The sequence below is a fragment of the Ips typographus genome, linkage group LG6, assembly GCF_016097725.1.
Source record: "Ips typographus isolate SLU linkage group LG6, UJ_Ityp_2.0, whole genome shotgun sequence".
In the NCBI taxonomy this organism is placed as follows: Eukaryota; Metazoa; Arthropoda; class Insecta; order Coleoptera; family Curculionidae; genus Ips; species Ips typographus.
This window is the reverse complement of record NC_138427.1, coordinates 11408104-11429644: the sequence shown is the minus strand read 5'-3', so window position 1 is coordinate 11429644 and position 21541 is coordinate 11408104. Positions and strand designations below refer to the sequence as shown.

The window sequence follows — 21541 nt, the reverse complement described above, 5'->3', positions numbered from 1 at the left end:
AATTTGGACTTTCACTTTCAAGTCTTGGATGTTCAGTTTTAAACTATAAAATGATTTTTTACGAAACGTTTACGTTACGTTACGGAAACGTTTTTCAGAAAAATGACACAATGCAAGTCAACTTATTTTTTGATTGGCTATCAAATGGTGAATTATTGACACTTAAAACTGGACCACCCTGTATAATGGATCAAATTAGAATCCTAACTGAATTTGTCCTTATTTTTGTCTTAATAACTGAAAAATCTGCTTTTAGGTTACTGCTTTTTTGACCAATCACAAACTACCTACAGTACTGAGATTTACACAAATATCTGTAAAGTACTTGAGTTAAGCAAATTCTACTTATGTGGACTTAGCATTACTCGTCTAGTAATATATCTTATGGCAAACAAAAATTAGTGTTATTGGAATACAATTTTTGTTTTATTTATTTTTCATTGATAATTAAAGATAGTTCTGGTGCAAACATCTGCAAAAAATAACAGGAAAAAAATGGGGGTAATAAAAAAAAACCACAAATTTTATTTATTTTTTCAATTCGCGCATTTTGTTAGTAAATCTACCAGATTAACATGAATTATTAAGCTGAGTTTGCTCACAAAAAAAACTGAAAAGGTGGTTTAACGTCAACTTATAAATACAATCATACTCGGTAAAATTAAAAATAGAGTCACCATCTTCAAATAAAACGTCCAGTCGTAGTTAAACACCTCATTATATCAATCATGTTGCGGAAATTTGGCTCGAGCAATGTTTAAATTTAGATTTGGGAAAATTTGTTTCCACACAAAGAAATAATTTTAGTTTAACGATCTGGAGAGGTCAGAAAAAAGAGTCAAGAGGTACAGCAACATGTAGTTTAGTTCAGAATTTGTCAGTTTTGAAAACATTCATGGCAAGTCCAAATGTGCAGCAATTGCGTAACTCTCAGCACAGTTTGTGATTGGTCAAGAAAAGCAGCTTTCAGCTTGCTGGCTTGTTCTTGACCAATCACAAACTACCAACAGTGCTGCGATTTACGCAAATGCTGCACATGTGAATCACTTTGGCCGTTTTTTTTACCAATCACACACTCTGATCAATGCTGCACCTTGACCAATTGTTTGGCAAAAAAACAGTGCGCAATTTTGGGTATAAGACACGTTTACCTGACCTGAATCAAAAGATTTTCGCAGAATGTCTTGGATCAGATCCAAAGTCGATTCTAAAAATATTCTTTTTACGTCTGTTATTGGTGTTAACGGGTGCCAGGTTCATGTCGGAACTGCTCACAAACCTGTCTTTAGTCCATGTGATTTACGCAAATACTGAGTGGCTTTGTCCCGGAACAATACTCTTTTGTCGCTCTTTTACGTGGAGGTCAAACACCTCCTGAGTGTACTTAGAAAAAAACTGTACAGAGTTTTTCTGAAAGCACCTGGTGATTGAACTAGGATTCAGACAGTTGGCAGTAAGCGTGTGTGCACATCCTGTCCACTTTTACAACAACGGAAAAACAAAAATAGAAATCAAAATATCTTTTTTGACCTCGCAGGAACTACGTTGTACCCGTGGCATTAAGTCTGCATCCTCAGTTTATTTTTGGAAACCATCTCCGTAATAAATTAGGTTGCTTGTGTGGATTTATACCCAGCCTGGCTCTAATATTAAATAAACATTTTCGATTTAACTTTGAGAAAAGTTTATACATGAGAAAGACTGTTTGCCTTCCATCAAATGTTGTTATAGTTATTAGATTGCCTATTATATGAGAGTTTTTTTTTTAAAAGGTTAAAGCCACTGCCCTCAATTAAGCTTTTTTTAAAACCACATGCTACAAGCAAAAAATTTGGCACGGATCCATAGAAAAAAGTGTTTTACTTTGTTTCCTTCTCTGAATTTTAGACAAAAATATAATTCAAAATTTCTTGAAAATGTAAGTTTAAAATGAAGCTAAATTTTAGTTCAAAATGAAAAATTGCAAATCTTTTTTATAAAAAGAAAAATGATCTGTCAACTTTAATTACACTTTCAATACACTCAAAGGATTTTATGGTAACAGAATTTAGTTTACCTAATTCCAACTTGTTTCTTAGCATTTTCTCAACATTTTCATTTCAACATTTCATCCTCTACAAGATTGTATTAAGGTTAAACACCTTGTACACCTGTACGGAGATTTACACAAATGTTGAAGATGTAAACTTAGCATTACTGTCTCCTTTTTGGTTATCCTAACGTCACTCAACCTCTTTTGATTTTTCTTAATTTTTTCTAATTTTTTTCATCAAAAAACTGATCAATTTAATTTAATACCTCCCAAATGGTGACAAATGTGGACGATAAACTACAAAAACACTACTCCTACTTCGATCAGTTTCTACGCAGAGCCAAACGAGAGTTTGAGATCAAATTGCACCAGGACATCAAACAGAATTGCAGTTTGGACGATTTCGATCTGATGAAAACTTTAGGAGCCGGCTCGTTCGGTTTGGTGGTACTTTGCAGGTAGATGATAAAATTTCCGGCAAAACCGCGACACAGAATGTTTTTTTGATAGGGACCGAAGGAATAACCGGCCCTACGCCCTAAAAATGATGGAAAAGTACAATATTATTAAGACGAGACAGTTGGCGCATACCGGAGCTGAAATTAAACTAATGAAAAACCTTAATTTCCCGTTTGTTATTGATATGCATGGGTTCTTTATGGTATTAACCACAATTTCTGACAAACACCGGTTAAACAAAACAATTTTAGGACAACTCGTACGTGGGGATTTGTATGAGTTTTGCTAATGGCGGTGACATGTTTACGCATTTGAGGGAAGCGAAAAAGTTTGAGGAACCTTTAGCCAAATTCTATGGAGCTCAAGTTATTTTAGCTTTTGAGTATCTGCATTTTTTAGGGGTGATTTACAGGTATTTCACGTTAATTTAAAGGAAAAATCCGGGTTAAAAGGTTCTAACAGGGATTTGAAACCCGAAAATATTCTGCTGGACATTCAGGGATATTTGAAGGTGACTGACTTGGGTTTCTGCAAGAAAATTGACAACACCAGGACCTACACTCTGTGTGGTATTTTTTGTAATTTGATCTGTTGGAGTGAGTAGTAAATTGGTAAAAATTTGAAGGGACACCAGAGTATTTAGCTCCTGAAATTATACTAAGCCAAGGCTACAACAAATCAGTAGACTACTGGTCTTATGGTGTGTTGATTTTTGAAATGAACGCCGGCTATGCCCCCTTTTACGCCAAAGATCCTATGAGGCTTTACGAAAAAATTGTATCCGGAAAATACGTTTGTCCACCGTTTTTTTCCAAACCTTTGAAAGACCTTTTGAGTAACATACTTATCGTAGATAGAACCAAAAGGTAGGTCAGCTAAAACTAAGCAATTCAGCCTGTAACAATGCATCAAACTAGGTACGGTTTACTTAAAAATGGAATAAAGGACATCAAAGGCCATGAGTGGTTCAGAAACGTGGATTTTGATCAAATTTTATCAAAAAAAATCATACCTTCCTACATTCCAAGAATTGACAATGAAATGGACACTAGATACTTTGATAGCAGCAGCAACAAACCTTTAACCATTAAAAAAGCGTCCAGAGACGAGTTTGCCAAAGAATTTGAAGACATATTTGTCACAGCCAAAACTCAGTAATGTTAATATTAACGTTAGATTAAAATCCACATAAAAAAGTGTATTTTATTAATAAAACCACCTAAAGATACAGTAACAAGATCAACAAATATGATAAAACCAGCAAATGACCGGAAATAGTTGAGGCCTTGTTGCAGTTTGTAGTGTTGCAAACCTGACAGCGAAAAGATTCTACAGTGTAGTTCATTTGGGAACTTTGCTCCTCTTGCACGTCTTTAACAAAACTGCAAATGTCCTCTTCCAAATCGATTATTTCGAAACATTCTCTGTAGGTTAGTTCTTCTTGGGGTTCTGATTCATTAACTGGAAAATTTATAAGTTGAAATGGTTTAGTGTTGATTGTCCTATTTGGGAAAATTTGGTGTTTAACATCAATAATCTCTTTAAACTATTTTTTTAAGGTTTTATTACAAAATTTAAGAGACTTTAATTAAGCTAAGGAAAGCGTCTGAGAACATAAATGCATTTCCTAATTTTAGAAACTGATTAATTGCCTTGTCTAAATAATTATCTCTTTAAACTTATAGGAATAATCTTCTAAATTCTCATCAAAACTATTTCTGGCTATTTAGGTGAAGCAGAATTATTGAGTAAAATTACAAATCTGATATCTTGGAAACGTGAAGAGTTAAGGATACCAGTTTAAGCTCATTTTGTAGTATTTTTCAAGCTTTTTCTGGTTAGGTCAGTCTACAAGTGCAGTACTTGAGTAAATCTCAGCACAGTGGGTATAGTTTGTGATTGGTCAAAAAAAGCAGCTTTCAGCTTGCTGCTTTTTCTTGACCAATCACAAAACAGTACTGAGATTTACGCAAATACTGCCAGAAGAAGACAATTAAGATTTTTCTAATCTCAGTTCTGCTTAAATAATTAAAACCCCAAATTTGGATAAAAATCAAACATACTTACGCAATGATTTTAGCAAAGTAGTGTATTTAAGACATACACTATTTGCAACACAATCTCTTGGTTGTACTTCGTTAAAATCTAAAGGATCTTGACACTGAGGTGTTCCTGAACAGTAGTAACATGAGTCTAATGAAGCTAGAGATTCTAAAACATACAAAAAACTATATCAAAATGGCCGTAACAAAATAGAAACTTACCTGTTAATAAGTCTTGAATGAGTATAATTGATAATAATATTTTAAACATCTTACATTTCACTTATACTAAAGATCTTTACGCTGGACATGTATGATATACACTGCTAAAGTGTGGGTAAGTTACAATCTTGTGATGAAACACAAACAAAACGCGTCATTTTGAGTGTCTTTTCAATCTTCAATTGAATCAACACTTATAATGCAGTGTTTTGTGGATGTTCCCTTTTATTTTTGTCAGATAAACACTTGGGAATTTTTTATGCTATTGATAAATGACTGACAAATATTGTTATTTATTAATAGACTCAATATACTTTACAAAATGAGAGAAAGAGAGTTTAGTTTTTATAAATTTTTATTTTTACTTCCTAATGTTAACTTAGCCAAGGAAAACGTTTTTCATTAAACGAAAAAGTCCTCAATAATTACAAATATGCAATTTAAATTCGAAATAACATTCTAGTATTACACGTGACACATAAAATGTTTCTTTTTACAAAGTGTTTATAGTAATAACATTTGTAAAAAGTTTATAAAACTCGGTGGGTTTGGTGAAATTTAATTATTATTATAAAACTTAAACTAGTATAGCATCTATTATAAACGTGTTTTTCTCGTATAATATACCAGCTTTGAACATACACACAAGCTGCATAAATAACAGGATATAATACATTCAAATTCAACAATAAATAGCTTGTAACAAAGGGACAGAATGTGCGGATTTATTAAACAATCCTAAAAATGTAAAACAGTTTTAAAAGCAGCTTAAATATAAATGTTTTACACTATAAATACACACATGTATTAATTAATAAATATGTTCTTTGTAATTATTTTAGCAATCTCGGTAGTTTTACTGTCGAGCCGTTTTAAGACTATTTAATTAAATGACTAAGCTTTTAATCTGACAATCTTTGTCATAAATACTTTAAATAAGTCAGATAAATCACAAATATTCAAAGATAACACTTAATTGGACTGAACCTCATTTTCATTTTATTTTAAGACAGTAATTACAAAAAAAAAGTGCTAAATGACATTAAAACAAGGGAAATGTTCTAGAGACGTACAGAGTTATGGAGTATTCGTTTATTTAGGATTGTTTTTACTCAACTTTCTCCCCTTTCTTTCCTATAGGAATTGCTGCTTTCACCCTGTAAATTTTTTTTTGTCAGCAGTTGGAAGAATGATTCATTTGATACGTACTTTTCTGCAATTTCAGCGATTTTCACTCGAACAATTTCGAGGTTGGTGTCGATTTGTACCTGGTTGGCTTGGTAGATTTTAGGTAGAGTAAACAAAGCAACCCAAGCTAAAATAATTAAAATAAACCACTTAAAGTAAAAAAAAAGTAGAACAAATATGTTACCGATAATGATTAAGGTCATTCCATTGAACCATGAACCCAGATAAGTTAAAACCCATAAAAGCACACCAAACTTGGCCGAATCTACCAAGTCTTCGACCAAAAACAGCCTTCTCAGTTCCACAATTGCCGCATTTAGGTGAGCTGTGGCAACTGTGCACACTTCTTGCACTTTGTCCTGCGGCAAAGACACGTCCAAGTCCAAGTATTGTCTGAAATTTTGTTGATTAAGGGGTATATTGCACCGTCGTACTTAAAAAAGCACATTCAAAATCAAACTTAACTTAAACTCGGTTTAAATTATAATGGGGGTAAATTAATTACTTGAAAGGGTGTCCATCGCCAGTTTTCTGGATGGCTTGTACGATATTTTTGTAGATCCTAAAGGCTGTGGTGCCTGTCAATGTAAACAGTGACAGATATGCAATAACGCTGATTAGGGAGAAGTAGGTGAGCGCCAATAGTACGACCAGAACTCCTCCGAATACAGGTCCGGACTGTTTTGGGTCTCTCCAGTAAATTAAATTCTCAACTGTGAACAAAAATTGATTATTTAGTAAAGCCAAAGAACAAAAATTAAATTGATGAACTAGGATATCTTCCCTCTCAGAGATAATGCTGGGTGTAAATTTTGACAGATTGAACCATATTTCATGCACTTACGACACGAAAACTTATATAGAGTATTCAGAAATAGACAAAATAGTGAAGCTGCACTAAAACAAGCTGAAAGTAATTTTAGAAACACCCAGACACTTACGACTTAATCCATCGGTACTAAACTTTAAAATGTTATCCATATTCACTTCCAAATTGTAATTTCGTTAATTTCACTATTAATTTTTGAGTAGGACTATTACAACTTTCAATAATACATATTTAAACGCTTTAAGCTTTCTCACTGCGACAAGGTCTATCTTTTTGGCAAGTAGCCGTGTCCCATTTCGTTCTATATCTGTAACCATTCGGATAATACAGGGACCGGGGCTCTCGCCTATCTCTGTATATGCAGCCAGACGGTGATTAATTCCTCAAATATTTACCTGTGCGTAACTTTGAGGATGAAAGTAAAATTATCTATTAAACCTCATCAGGAAGGTCAAATTTGTTGTAAAAGTTTAAAAATTACAAACTTATTCATCTTACAAATTATTTGTTGTTGATATACAGTGTGGAACAGCCAAATGGAATAAATTCGATAACGAATAAATGAGAGCGTGTTGGGAAAAACGCTTGGACACGTCGATTTGTATTTTTAGATGCGCATTTATAAAAAAAAATAAAAATTATATAGGGTGTGTCATGTGACAGTGGCCGATACCAACTTTTCTACTTTACTTTACTTTACTGTTGTTTGTTGTATGTGAGATCAACTAGATTGACGGTTACGTCATCATTTCTTTGTCTATTAGATTGAAGTTTTTTTAAAAGAGTTCCAACAAAAAGTAGATCAAATATACAAATTTATTCATTGTCTGTCAATTTTGATAAATGACATTTGGAGCATTATGGTTTAACGGTTGATATAGCAGTTCTGTCTATGGTGGCTAGCTGTGAACCTGTCAACGATATATTAGCAATCGCCATGTTTAGGAAAATTGAGATAAAAATCCGTAAAATGTACGATAATTTGGTGGAAGAACCACACTTCACCTGTCAGGAAATCAGCTGTTCCGAACTATGTCGGTTCGATGTTGCCAAATGATCTACATAATACCTATCACCTCGAAAACTGCGATTATTAAAAACCAAAATAATGCTTAGCAACCTAATGCTAACCGTAGTGGCCGATTCGTATTAGTGTCAATATTTGTTTATAGCAAATTTAGGAAAAAAATATGCATTAATAACTGACCTAGACTAACCGAAGAAAAAGGCGGCAACTATGCTTTAACCTCATAATTGAAGGAACATTGAATGACATCTGAAGTTGACGTACATACTGTCAAGTATCAGTTATCCTCTGTGAATTATGCGGCGTTGCCAGACGGTTTTTTTTTTTTTTTCGTTATTAATATTTAATCAACTAATTTTTATTGTTTTTAATCATAAAAATATGTTTGGTAGCCTAAATATTCGATTAGTATAGGTGGCAAAGCTTGTTTTTATAAATTGTAACTAATTGTACAGGGTGCTGCAGTTTCGATGGTTTCACGGGGTACAGAGAAAACGGTAATAGATAGAAAAAAAGTAGCATACGTGTTCTGATCTTTTTTTCTGAGCTGAGATGATTGGCGAAAAGTGGGCGGCGCAAACTTCTTTGGTTTTAAAGATACGGGGGGTTTTCGAAAATTGTTAATTTTTGAACCTCTTCTGTATTTCAGTTGCTCTTAAAGTTATCCAAAAATGAAGAACGTTCCCCGGTAGAAGTTTTCATGTAGAATTCAATAGCGTAGTCAGTTTTTTTCTATTCCGTTTAGTTTCTGACATATGACAGTAAGTTACATTTTTTTAAATGGAACATCCTATATATTTTTACGTCATTTAATTCTGTTGATTTTTACCTTTTCAACGGTGTATTACAACATATAAGTTTGTAGAGGTTAATCCTGTTATTTTAAAAAAAGACCTTTGCTAAGCTTGAAAAAGGCCAATATCTAAAATACCAAACAAAATCGGAAATCATATAAACTGACACATCAGAAAATTAAATATTTTTAATAAATCTTATTAAAAAAGTTACAAACAGTTCTACCGTCACTTTAATAAGAAAAATGGCCATTTCTATTTTCTACTATTTTTAAGGTAGAAGTTGAAAAAACTGTTTATAAACGACATGTAACATGTTATATGAACATAGCCAAATTTTGTTTCGACTGTGGGTATTTTTATACATATTATTTAGCACTTTTTTGTTAAGGAAAGGCTTTTTTTCTAATTACCAAGATTAACGTTTACAAATTTATATGTTTTCATACACCGTTGAAAAAGTAAAAATCAACAGAATTAAATGAACTAAAAATATATAGGGTGTTCCATTTAAAAAAATATAACTTACTGTCATATGTCAGAAACTAAACGTAATAGAAAAAAACTGACTCCGCCATTGGATTCTACGTCAAAACTTCTACCGGAAACCGTTTTTCCTTTTTTGATAACTTTAATAGCAAATGAAATACAGAGGAGGTTCCAAAATGACCAATTTTCAAAAGCCCCCCGTATCTTTGAAACAAAGGAAGTTTGCGCAGCCCACTCTTTGCCAGTCATATCAGCTCAGAAAAAGAGATCAGAACACGTATGCTAGTTTTTTTCTATCTATTACCGTTTTCTCTGTACCCCGTAAAACCATCGAAAATGCAGCACCCTGTACTGCTTTGTTAATAGTACCTTATTGTGGAACAGCGTAACAGCTATTTAAGACTATATTTGACAACATTGCAGAAGGTAAATTGTGGTTCCTCCATCAAATCATTGTAAATTTTTGGATTTTTATCGGAGTTTTTTGAAGGAAATTTTTTCTCTGGGCTATAGAAGCTGTAATCTATATGCAAAAAAAAAATTAAATTACTATTGCTTTTAGGGTCCTTTGTGCTTTTGAAAAAATTCTAGATTAACTCGAACTATCTAACTAAGTTTTGACAGATGACGTTTAAATGTCCGCCATAACCGTCACTAATGATGAATGATGTTATTAGTTCTTTTAAAAACTTTTAAAACTAAAATTTAAGTTACTATTGCTTTCATGGTCGGTGTTTTAAGAAAATTTCAGATTGACTGGAAGTAATTACCTAAATTTTGACAGATGACGTTTAAATATCTGCTATATCTGTCACTACTGATGAATAGCACTTAAACTGTTGCCAACATACGTTTGTGATATTTTTTTTGCTGTTTTTTCACTTTGATCTTTAAAAACTGTGATTAACGTTGCACAAGGCATCTTCTATTTAGTGAATTTAGCTAGTTTTGATGATTTTTTAGTAACATGGTTGACAAGTGACATCTCTGACAGGACAACACCTTGTTTTTGTAGAATGTAAGTCTGTACTAATAATTTAATACAGCGTTGTCACGTTATCTACCAAATCTTACCAAGACATTCATTGAACAAGTAATTTAATACTAGTTTAGTTCACTCAAACGGCATATAAAAACCAGAAAATGTATGTGATTTCATTTAAAGTAAATACACGACACGATATATCACGTGCCTTGTGTATGTTTTTATTTTTAACAGTTTCCGGCTTCATACACCTTATTATTAAAAGGTACTAAAACGTCGTTGCCAAATTGTATAGAATATATTGAAAAACCATTCAAAAAATTTGAAAAGGATGGTTTTCAAGTTCATACTGCCCCTGTACCAAAATGAGAAATCTGACAACATAAATTTAAATAAACTGCATTATCTTTGTATGCAGTATTTGTGTAAATTACAGCACAGTGGGTATAGTTGGTAGTGATTGGCCAAAAAAAAAGACCAATCACAAACTGCTCACTGTGCTGGGATTTACATAAATACTGCACATGTTACTTTACTATAAATGCTTTCAACTGTCAAATTTATTAGTGTTGTCTGATTGTTAATTTGGTACTTACTTTAATTGCCATATATTTTTTAAAATTTTTTTGGAATGAATACTTACCTTTAGGATTCAATTTATCCTTGTTGAACCAGATGGCTGTAACAAAACGACTGAATTAAGAAGGGTTGTTAACAATTTTGTATACTGTTTGGTTGTTCATGGCCTACATACAGCTGTTCTTAACTTACTTGGACAGATCATACTGCATAATAACGACTTTTTCACCGGAACTTCGACTTTCTCTTTCGTTGACGAATCCGGTGCATTAACAGTTTGTACTTTGGGTGTCAACTCTGTTTCTACCCCATCAATGACGTTATCCACGATTTCGTTAGCCACTTGCTGCAAATCTTCAGCCATATTCACGACAATGGAAACCGCCTATCCAATATACTAAGGTAATCGAGACTACACTCCCGGTACAGATAACGCAGTTTGTTTACTCGATGCTTATAAAACTGACGCGTTTTTTTTGTAAACTCGAGCAATAAATATAAAAGTTTGATAATTTTTAAGACTTGCCTGTCGTGTACAGTCACAGTCCGGATATGGGCAAAGCGCAAGCGTGTCCGCACAGCCCCTGATCGATACCATAAAACTGAAGGGCCGAAAATGCAGGGATAGGGAAAAACCACCTATTTTCACATTGTTGCATAATGTACACACGCAACGTAGTAAGTTCCCTACATTTTTCCTAAAAAAAAAATTTAATTTACAGTGAAGGAAAAAAGAAGTCAGTATACAGAGTGAAAGCACCAGTTTTGAAAAATTTACTGGAAGTAGAATTAAAATACTGTGTGGTTCATAAAGTTGGTATGTTGTTTCCTTTCAATTGTACGTAAATATTTTTTTGGTGCCACTTTTTATAATAATAATTATTTCAGACAGTTTTCCGCAACTCTTCAAACAGATCCTACTTGACATCAATAATAACAACAAAATTCAAACTGTTCAGTAATGATTATAGTCTGTTAACGCTGGCGACATCTTTTGCCACATTTCCAAAACACTCACTCTGCAGCTTTTTTGGGAAAACCCAAGAAAAAGCAGTTCTAAACTGTTACTGCAGATGGAGCTACCAGTATTACCCACAAAAAACCTAAAAATTTAAAAAACTATTTTAATTTTGTATCTATGCGAGTTGTTTATAAGCATTTTTTTTATGTGTTACTAAAAGATTCGGTTTGAAAACAAGCATGATCTGGAATGTCCTTATTATGCACGTTTCGAGAACGTTGATTCCGGATCAGGCCATTATCCCATTGCATGTTAATTTTCAATCAAAATAACGCGAGAATTATTATCAGGGCCGGGTTAAGCCGGGGGTCACGTCTAATCTGGTGTCAGAGGGCTGTTCGGCATTCACATTTAGCGATTACACTCAACAGTTCTTCTAGTGTTCTGTTTTAGTGACGATAAGTCACCACCACCACAAAAAAAGTAAGTGAATTTTCAATTATTTTTTTTTGTTAATAATGGTTAACACTTTAAAAATCCTGTCAGTTTGGTAAATAATAGTTTCACTTTACTTTTTGTTTATTGTTCAAGCGTGACTCCCATTGATCTCCCATCAAAACTATAAATAAAAACTTTCTCCCAAATAAATATCAATTTTAAATACCACTTTAAGAATAAAAAATTTGTGGGGGAGAACACTATTTTTTTTAGGCAATAGGATGTGAGTATTCTAATTAAAAAATTGTTACATAATCTACAAAGGTCCGCATATTTGAACTTTAACGAAACTGTTTGGGTAATTAGTATTTTTGTAGGGGGAAAACACTGGTAATCAAAGTCTAAACAATCCGGCTGATAAGCCTTTATTACTGTTGATTCATTGATCCAAAGTCTATTTTACAGTTAAATTAGATTTGTTTTTCAGCAAGTTTATATAGTTATTGCATGTTTTCAGAAGAAAATTGGCGACAATACATAATCTAGCATAGCATAACATAACATAACATAATGGTAAATAATTAGAGGTCTTTAGGGGGTATCAGAGGACTTTTTGTAATTCAATATCTCGGTAACGTGAGGAGCTAAAGAGGCGAGTTTTAGCTCATTTTGTAGTAATTTTTATCCTTTTTCTAATAGTTATAAGTTCAAATAAAAAAGTTACATTCTATCAAAAATACAAAAAAATTACAGTTTTGGTAAAAAGTGCATTTTTAGCAAATTTTTATTTTGCTCCAAAAGGAGTTCCAATGCACATCAAGGAGCATAATTATACCTAAAAACTCTAAATTAAGTGACAAAAGCACGAAAAAAAGCATTTTAAAATTTTTAACTTTTCAAAAAATTGAAAGAAGTATTAGAGGTATTTTTTAAGTACATTTTGAAATTCAATATCTCGGTAACGTGAGGGGTTAGAGAGACGAGTTTTGGCTCATTTTTTAGTATTTTTTATCCTAAAAGCAAAATTGATAGAAGTTTAAATAAAAAAAATACAACCAATCAAAAATACAAAAAATGACTGATCTGGTAAAATAATTTTTAACAAATTTTTATTTTGCTCCATAAGAGTTCCAATGCCCAGCAAAGAGTATATTTATACCAAAGGACCTCAAATTAGGTGAAATAAACACTTAAAACCCTTCAAAAATGTTTAATTTTACGTTCCATCATTAACAACTAGCTAAAGTTGTTATTTCACTACACTAACAATGACTAAACCATCAAAAATAGACGCAACTCATTCATGTGTGTATGAATTAAAACAGTGTCGAAAAAAATCAATCAAAAAAATACGATAATACCTAAAACAAATTAAAACCCAATTAGATTGTTAAAATGATGCAAGTTCTTAAATTAACTGTTGTTTTTATTCAACAACTGATATAAAGCAGTTTGGTTGGTGATAATTCAGAGTTCAATCAAAAGTCGGTTATACAGTAGTTTGGTGTAGTGATTTTCTTAACTTAGAGGTATTTTAGTGGAATTTTTTTGTAGTTGAGAGTTAATTTAAAGTTTGTAGGTATGTCACATCGTACTAGACGTAGGAAAACCTACAAAAGGGCCCCAGTAAGAACTGTGATGGTGCAAGGAGCCTCCGGTTTGGAAGTGTCCCCAGCCAAAATTATCATACGTTACGTGTCCACTTCGGTACAAACGGAAGAAGAAACCACACGTACGGCTTAATTTTCAATTGGACAACCATTAATTAGCGACTAATTGATTTTTTTGCAATGCATTTAAAACACGCTACACTTTGACCGATCATTTTAGTATAATGATCCTGTTAAACAATAACAGTTCTCCTTATTCAATGGATTTTCCTGACTTAGTCCCCGAATACTTGATAGGTTTAAGCTTTAGCTCAACCTGTGAATTTTGTGATTGTAGTACAGAATTTTTGCTTGCAGTGGTCCAAAACAAACGGAAATCCCTCAACATGCCCGAATTTGAATCGGTCACTCGAATATACAATTTACCAATCGTGGAAAGTGGACTAACTTATGCTGATAATATCTATAAAAGAATCAAGGTAAGTTAGTTAAAAATTATACAGAAAATCTGTTAAATTCGTGGTTATTTCTGTTATTATTGCACTTTTAAGAGCGACAAGAAAATGCTTTTAAATAAACCATTAACAATTTTAAAAATAGCACCAGAATCGGGTTATTATTGGAATATGTAATGGAAATGTATTATTTTGAATGAGTTAACTACTATCTACGTCGTCTGAGTAACAAAAGTAGTTCACTAGTACAAAAGTGAGATTTACAGATTTCTGTAATTTTTCGTTTGCAATCTTTGTTGTATTTTGATTCAGTGGTTCTATATGTTTCTCAAAGTTCTATATGTTTTAGTTTGTATTTTCATTGTTTATTGATAATTTTTTAAACGATATTAACCTGGAAAACTAAAAATGGAACAAAATTCTTTTAAAAGTCACAGGAAAAAGCTGTAAAAATATAGCAATTTTCAAGTCTAAATATAATTGACAAATTGATTTTAAATCTGTTTGGAATGCTAGTCAAATTCTAGATAGTTATGTTTTTGTAATGGTAAGTTCACATGTGCGACATTTGTGTAAATTTCCGCACGGTGGGTAGTTTGTAATTGATCAAAAAAAGCAGCAAGCTGTAACCTTATTTTTTGACCAATCACAAACTACCCACTGTGTAGAGATTTACGCAAATACTGCACCTGTGACGTATCAGTAACCAATCAATTTTCTGTTTTAGCAATCTAACAGTTTATTTTCCTGGACCTTCGATCAAGCAGAAAACACTTTTTTTTCCGTTTTGGACACGGCGGTACCAGCCATCGTCCTCCTGCAAGGTCCCATTTCCCAAGTGGACAAAATCGTTTGTAAAACGTTAGACATTGTCGAGGAGAAAGTTCCCTCCATTAATCTACCTCCTGAAATGGTAGTGTTAAAACCATTTTTTTCCAGTAAAATACAAAATAGATATTACAGATCTACTGGAACACTAAGCAGTACGCCAAAAACACCGTAAACACTAAAATCGTTTCTCCAGTACTCAAAAGAGCAAACTCAGTGAAGCAAATTGGAAACAGCGTTCTGTCCAGCAAATATACGGTTTTTGCTGCTGACACTTTAGATGGCGCTTTAAACGTTGCAGACAAATATGTGGATAGGTACTTACCAGCTGATGAACAGGACAAAAGTACTGATGGTGAGCTAAAAAAAAGTGATGGTCGTCAATGTTAAAGTTGTCTAGACCACACAGTCACTATGTTGTATTTTATTATCAGGTCAAAAAATGTTTTCAAAGTCCAGAACTTGATAATAAAATACAACTTGGTATCCCAATTATATTTTTGATCGTTTAGAAGTAGACGCACCTTCAGGTGGACCCGAAGACAAAGCCATACACACCATTCAGCATGTGGACAGACTGGGCAGAAAGCTAAAGAGACGATTGACTCGAAGGACAATAGCTGAAGTTAAAGCCCTGAAGGAACAAAGCGCTGAAGCTGTTCACGTGTTGATCTATGTTGCTGAATTGGTAAAAAGACAGAAAACCTGAAAATTATCAAATTTCGTGCCTAACATGAACGTATTCAGGTGGCCACTGATCCAGTTTTGGCATTCCAAAAGGGCAAAGAACTGTGGGCGGCTTTGAGCAAAGACGAGCCAGAAAACCAAGCCAGTCCAGAGAATTTGGAACAACTGATTGTGTTGTTGACACGCGAATCTGCAAGACGAATGGTGCATTTGGTTAATTTTACTGCGTCAGTAGCCAAAAAAGTTAACCAAAATGTCACCCATTCTGTCGCCATTTTGGTGAATAAATTTGTTGGAGTTGCTGAATCTATTTTGAAGGTAGTACCCATAAAAAGTTTTTTACTATTATTATATTATATTTACTATTCCAGACTGTTCATTTAGAACAATTACAAGAAACCACCTCTTCAGTGATTAGATCGCAGGCCTATTCCGCTACTATACTGCTCAAACAATTGAACGGTCAAATTTCTAACATTTTGGTAAATAAACACTTGGACAAATTAGTTGGTTTTTACGCATACATTTCCAGGACATTTGGTCTCAAAAACTGGCAACACCGACCACCAAAGCCTCCATAGAACCGCAACAATCGCAAACGGCACTGCCGGTACCGCAAATCCAGTTCCAACAGTTAAAGTCGTTCCACGTGAACGCCATCAAAAATAAAAATGGAATCGAATACAAAAATACGATCGAAAACTCCAATAAGAAAGATCATTAGTTTAAGTTTGCTTTTAGTTTTGGTAAGTGGTACTTTATGACAAATCTGGCCTATGGTGGATTAGTTTTAAGTGGTTTCAGTAATGTATGAATTAATAAAAGTTTTTTAATATTGATTACTGTATTTAATTGATTTTTGTTGGCCGCTAGAGAGCTTCAAACTTATCCAATTTTTCACTCAACCTTAAGAATCTAAGCAACTGGAAACAGTGTTTTGAAACTTTTGGTGACGTTTTAAAAAATCATAATCCAATAATGCCGCTTTACCTCAGACTCAGAAGATAGTTTTAAAGATATTGGTGACATTTTGATGTTTCTGAGCTGCAAAAAAATTAAAACTATCATTTTGTCATATTTTTACCCTGTAGCTCAAAAACGTAGTGCTTTACCTTTGCTAGTTTTTGGAGATACCCCATAAAACTATCGAATTTGAGACACTCTGTACAATTACCATTCAAAGACTAATTCAGTTGAACTGCCATAAAATGACAATCGCATTTCTGACTTGAACCAGGTTTAAAAGTTGAACTACTGTTTTACAACTGGACCTTAGACTGTAATTTTTGCGTAGATTATTCAATTGAACTCGCACACGCCCGACTTAAATCCTTTCGAGTATTTTATGGTGGTTGCACATTATTTACTTCCACCCCCAATTGATTATACAGTCGATAAGAACTTACGGTTCTTATCTGGAATTTGCTCTTTTCTTCAGCTTAATGCGATCGTTTCCAATTCCGCTCATTTTCCGAGAAAATCGTTTTATGGGTTAGGGCAAGATTATATCGCTCACCATGAACGTCAATTATTGGAAGAGCGGATATTTTTCACTATAAGAGAAACACACCTACGTCAAACGAATAAAGTATCATCGTCGGTCATTTTTCTTGTCCTCGTATAGTTATAAATTATTACTAAAAATAATTTAATTATAAATTCCAAGTAGACGGGAAAGTTTCTTTAAAGTGTCGGTTTATCGGGATCTTAACGGTGAATTTCATGAAAACTTATCATTTCGGCTCCGGGGCAAAGGCTTTGGCCCTTCGCAGCGGGCGTCCATCTAAAAGTCAAAATAGGGCTTCGCTCTTTCGACTGTTTGCCGGGATTTAGGAAATGACAAGGGCCCGCCGCTCTGCCACGCAGGGAGAACGAACTCATTGTATTTATTTATCCGTCACACTTACGGGGGTCTCATCAACTTGATTTATTTTCACCAGCGAGTTTAAAACTATCACTGCATCTCTGCTGAAATTACGAAAGAGAGTTCTTTTTTTGGATACATTGTCAGCGAATAACATTTTCAGAATGAGAAAGTTGAATGGGTGAGGTTTCATACAATATTTTTTCTCTGAGACACCCTGTTGCTATAATTTCATTAATTTTGCTCATTTTGTCTATAACTGAGCAAAATTTTAACAATTTTCAGTTATTGTGGCTGTTGAAGTTACTGATTTAGCCTTCAGGAAGCTACATTTATCTGCACTGGCTTCATCAAAGTTCACAATGTTTTAAAAATTATTTGTTATTGACACGTTTTCCCATTTCGTCCAATAATATTTTATCAAACACCTTAGAATATCACAATCCCAATCTCTCTTTTCGTTCTTTAACACTATTCTGATACCGGATTTCGAATAGAAAAATTAAGATTTCACGGAAGCGTCCCTTTTACCTAGAGCGTCGTGGCGCCTAACATTCGTCCCGCGGCCGTTGAAGGGTCAACGTCAGTGTCGTCGAATATTTTTCTTGTGACAAGTTTTTTCCGGTAAACTGATTTGTGCTAATCCCGACATGTTTAGTGATTAGTGGCAGCCATGTGGCGGCTGCCGTCGAGGTGTTTTCCTGAAGAATTACTGGTGTCCAGACACAGGTTTCAATCGGTTGACCAGCACTGTTTTTATGGAAAATTGTCCGCGGCTAATATGATCTATCATGGTAAATAACAATTTAGTTTTCAAAGTAAAATTCAAATTAAATTTTGTTTGTTCCTTAAAATAGAATTACTAAAAAACCGTTTTAATTTTTTGTACAGTTTGTACAGAACAGAAAATTACAGTAAAAGTTGTTGTAAGCTTTGGATAATTATTGTTAATTGCATATACAGGTGGTTTCAAATTTTAATTAAGCTGCCTGTTCTACATCTAAAAATAACTAAGTATAGTTTGCAATATAAACTATCTGCTTTAAAGAAATACAGGATGTTAAAGTTAAATTTTTTTTCTTTATAGTTCTTACAGTTTTAGAGATATTTAGCTCAAATGTAGTATGCCCTACTCCTATAAGCTACCTTTTTGAAGAACTACAAGGTGTTGTTTTTTTGAGATTTAGACCCCCTTTCTTCCTTCCAAACTTTTTTCTAGTGCACCAATGACTTTTTTTTGGAAAATATTCAAGATTTTTGTTTAATTTAAAAATTTTTATGTATTAGTTTTCAAAAAAATTACAAATTTATGAGATAAACCCTAATTTCTCTATCAATGTGCAATAATAAATTGATATGTATTTTCTGAAAAAAGTGCAATTTTATTGAAAACTGTTACAGATACGAAAGAAATAAATAATGGTAAAGGATTTTAAATTTTTACGAAAAAAACATCTCTGAAGTAACTAAGCATTTTTGGATTATAGTTTATAGAGCAAACTACGTAGAATGCGCGGTTGAATTTATTAAAACCTAAATCACCCTGTATTTACAAGTTTTGTAGTATCTTATGTTATACTACTTACAAAATGATAAAAAACGCAGTAAATAAGAAATTAAATACAATGGAGAGTTTTGTTATAAGTTTAAATTTTATATATTTTTATGGATGTTTACAGTTTGTGGTGCTACTAGTTTTGTTATGTTGTTCATTCTGAAATAGTTTCCAGACGAGTTTTAATCAGATACAGGGTGGTTATGGTTTTTGAAAAAACCACATTTAAATATTTTTTTCACAAAAATAATCACTACTATAGCATAATATTTGTATGACAATTTTGATTAAAATATTGGTGTCTCATATACCTTTGAAAGTAAAATTAGCATAAATCATCAAATCGTAATAAAAACATGTGACTTTTTCAAAAACACCCTGTTTATCTTTTACAGAGCAAATATTGAAAAACCTCCAAACATTTTTCGAAATATCACCAAATCTTATTACATGATATAAAGAGAAATATTCTCTAATTATTCCAGTTGCTAAGTGCAATGAATTGAAATGCAACAAATTTGCACAGCAGTTTTTCAATAGCTACTTTGACAATAAACAGTATAAATCAATCACAATACATATGATAGGGTCACATAGTATTTAGGAAAATCCCAGCACAGTAGATACAGATTATTGGTCAAAAAAGCTTATTGTGCTTAGCAAAATTATTAATTATTACATTATACCATTGATGGCCTTTCACAACCATCAATCAAACTCAAATTCAGCTTAAAAGCAAAAATATCTCAGACTGGTTGAGTAAATTACACTATACTTCTAGTAGCTTAAACATTAAGGTTATAATAGAGCAATAGAGTTGATTTAAGATGACGAAAAGTTAGTAAAAGTTTTTCCAGCCACACCCTCAGACTCTCATCAACTGTTCAACGCAGCCACTCAGCGATTGGTCGCTCAAGGCAGCGGCCAGATCCAACTGTGGCAGTTTCTTTTAGAGCTGCTCGGTGATTCGTCTAATTCCGGATGCATAGTTTGGGAAGGCGCTAACGGGGAGTTTAAGCTCACGGATCCGGACGAGGTCGCCCGACGCTGGGGGGAAAGGAAATCGAAACCGAATATGAATTACGATAAGCTGAGCAGAGCTCTAAGGTAAGAATTATGTTATAACCCACAAAAATATATATAAAGTGGTTTCTCGACTTGCTAGTTTCAGAGAAAATTAGAGAACTCTCACCCTTCATCCATCTATACAATAAAGCATTATAATATAAGAAGTATTTTAAAAAGTGCAAATCTGAATTCTCAACCCTAATAAGTCTGTCAAATATTGCGGTTGTACCATCAACATCATTTCAGGTACTACTACGACAAAAACATAATGTCCAAAGTGCACGGAAAACGTTACGCCTACAAATTCGATTTTCACGGTTTGATGGCCGCGTGCCAGGCCCAGTTCCAAGGCCAGAACGACTTTCCCAATCACTACAAGTACCAAACCCATCAAACCGACCTGGGTCTGACCATGTTCAGCAATCACGAGCACGGCACCATGTTGCCGCGCATTTTACCGCACCGAACCCAACAGCAAGGTTTGTTCCACTCGTCCTCGTATTGGCCCTGTCACGCTGGTACCATCGAGTCTTTGGAGTCGTACAGCAGCTAAATTCAGTCTCTGATTATGATGTTTGTTTTGGTTTTGCTGTACAAGATTACCGGCAACACTGCACTGTTTTTTTTTATTACAAATGAAGTACACTGTATAGACTCATTTTGTTCTAACACCTACACTCTGTATATAGCTTTTAGAGACAGTGACAGAAATTGTTTAACCTATTTTATTAATCTTATTGTGTTTAGCTAACGTTATTTTTAATGCTGATAGTTTGCAAATTTTCTTTCAGAATCCATTTTAAAAAGACTTTGTTAAGCATATAGCACAATACAGGGTGTCCATTTCAAGAACACCCTGTATTCTTTCACAGATACTGAACTGAGTAAGTTAAAAATGTATGATTTTTAAATGTTTTATTTGCAGGTGTGCAAATGAACTGACTGAAGCTTATCATACAAAAATCACTCAATAAACTCTATTTAAAAAACATTATTGTTTGTTTTGTTACTGTAGAAAACAAGAGTTCTCATGAGGGAATTTAATGTCTGCTAATCTAAGGAAGCTCTCAGGGACTCAACGCAGCTCTAGGCCTATTTTTACGTATCAAGTGCCCTTTTGATTCCGTATAATAATTCAATTAAGGTTTTGCAATACTCCCTGCGTAAATCACTAGGGATTTAGACAAAAACCATTAATATTGTTGCATTAAGGAAGTAAGGGAGGAAAAGGAGATCTTATAAGAATTTCACTAGCTGAAGAAAGGTGCGAGTGATAACACATTTTTGAAAAATTATTGTTTGAATGAGTGAGCCTCATATTGTATATCAACCCTTTCTGCATCTTATTAACAAATACTTTTTGGGAGACATTTTGATGGAATTTTGTAATCATTGTCGGTTTACGTAAGCAGAGAAAGTCACGTAATCA

The 21541-nt window shown here is 33.5% G+C and overlaps 5 protein-coding genes across 11 annotated transcripts; 3 read left to right on the top strand and 2 right to left on the bottom strand.

Moving 5' to 3' along the window:
• The first annotated feature begins 2163 nt into the window (after positions 1–2163).
• LOC145731339 (cAMP-dependent protein kinase catalytic subunit 1-like) lies at positions 2164–3719 on the top strand. Its single transcript, XM_081983084.1, has 6 exons — positions 2164–2490; positions 2543–2693; positions 2743–2903; positions 2954–3060; positions 3117–3357; positions 3409–3719. The coding sequence occupies exons 1-6, from the start codon at positions 2306–2308 to the stop codon at positions 3647–3649; spliced, it is 1086 nt and encodes a 361-aa protein (XP_081839210.1). The 5' UTR covers positions 2164–2305; the 3' UTR covers positions 3650–3719.
• LOC145731343 (uncharacterized) lies at positions 3675–4951 on the bottom strand. The gene is made up of 3 exons (XM_081983091.1): positions 4756–4951; positions 4559–4702; positions 3675–3952 (listed from the first exon to the last, which is right to left on the bottom strand). Exons 1-3 carry the CDS (start codon positions 4802–4804, stop codon positions 3711–3713), a joined length of 435 nt encoding a protein of 144 aa, XP_081839217.1. The 5' UTR covers positions 4805–4951; the 3' UTR covers positions 3675–3710.
• Positions 4952–5092: 141 nt separating this feature from the next.
• On the bottom strand, positions 5093–11197 carry Rtnl1 (reticulon). 2 transcript variants are annotated; one of them, XM_081983086.1, is made up of 6 exons: positions 10839–11197; positions 10711–10746; positions 6449–6656; positions 6128–6336; positions 5965–6070; positions 5093–5912 (listed from the first exon to the last, which is right to left on the bottom strand). In XM_081983086.1, the coding sequence occupies exons 1-6, from the start codon at positions 11008–11010 to the stop codon at positions 5864–5866; spliced, it is 780 nt and encodes a 259-aa protein (XP_081839212.1). In that variant the 5' UTR covers positions 11011–11197; the 3' UTR covers positions 5093–5863. The 2 variants fall into 2 exon arrangements, with proteins under 2 accessions (XP_081839212.1, XP_081839213.1); XM_081983087.1 differs by lacking the exons at positions 10711–10746; positions 10839–11197 and adding an exon at positions 6885–7090.
• A 736-nt stretch (positions 11198–11933) lies between these two features.
• Positions 11934–16464, top strand: LOC145731337 (lipid storage droplets surface-binding protein 1-like). Of its 6 annotated transcripts, none has more exons than XM_081983081.1 (9): positions 13423–13574; positions 13625–13777; positions 14013–14134; positions 14838–15023; positions 15074–15293; positions 15469–15626; positions 15686–15943; positions 15997–16107; positions 16158–16464. In XM_081983081.1, exons 2-9 carry the CDS (start codon positions 13627–13629, stop codon positions 16347–16349), a joined length of 1398 nt encoding a protein of 465 aa, XP_081839207.1. In that variant the 5' UTR covers positions 13423–13574; positions 13625–13626; the 3' UTR covers positions 16350–16464. The 6 variants fall into 6 exon arrangements, with proteins under 6 accessions (XP_081839209.1, XP_081839207.1, XP_081839205.1 ...); XM_081983079.1 differs by having other exon boundaries at positions 15457–15626; XM_081983078.1 differs by having other exon boundaries at positions 15454–15626.
• Positions 16465–17978: 1514 nt separating this feature from the next.
• Positions 17979–21104, top strand: LOC145730834 (DNA-binding protein D-ETS-6-like). The gene is made up of 3 exons (XM_081982260.1): positions 17979–18283; positions 19902–20151; positions 20359–21104. Exons 1-3 carry the CDS (start codon positions 18163–18165, stop codon positions 20663–20665), a joined length of 678 nt encoding a protein of 225 aa, XP_081838386.1. The 5' UTR covers positions 17979–18162; the 3' UTR covers positions 20666–21104.
• The last annotated feature ends 437 nt before the right edge of the window (positions 21105–21541 follow it).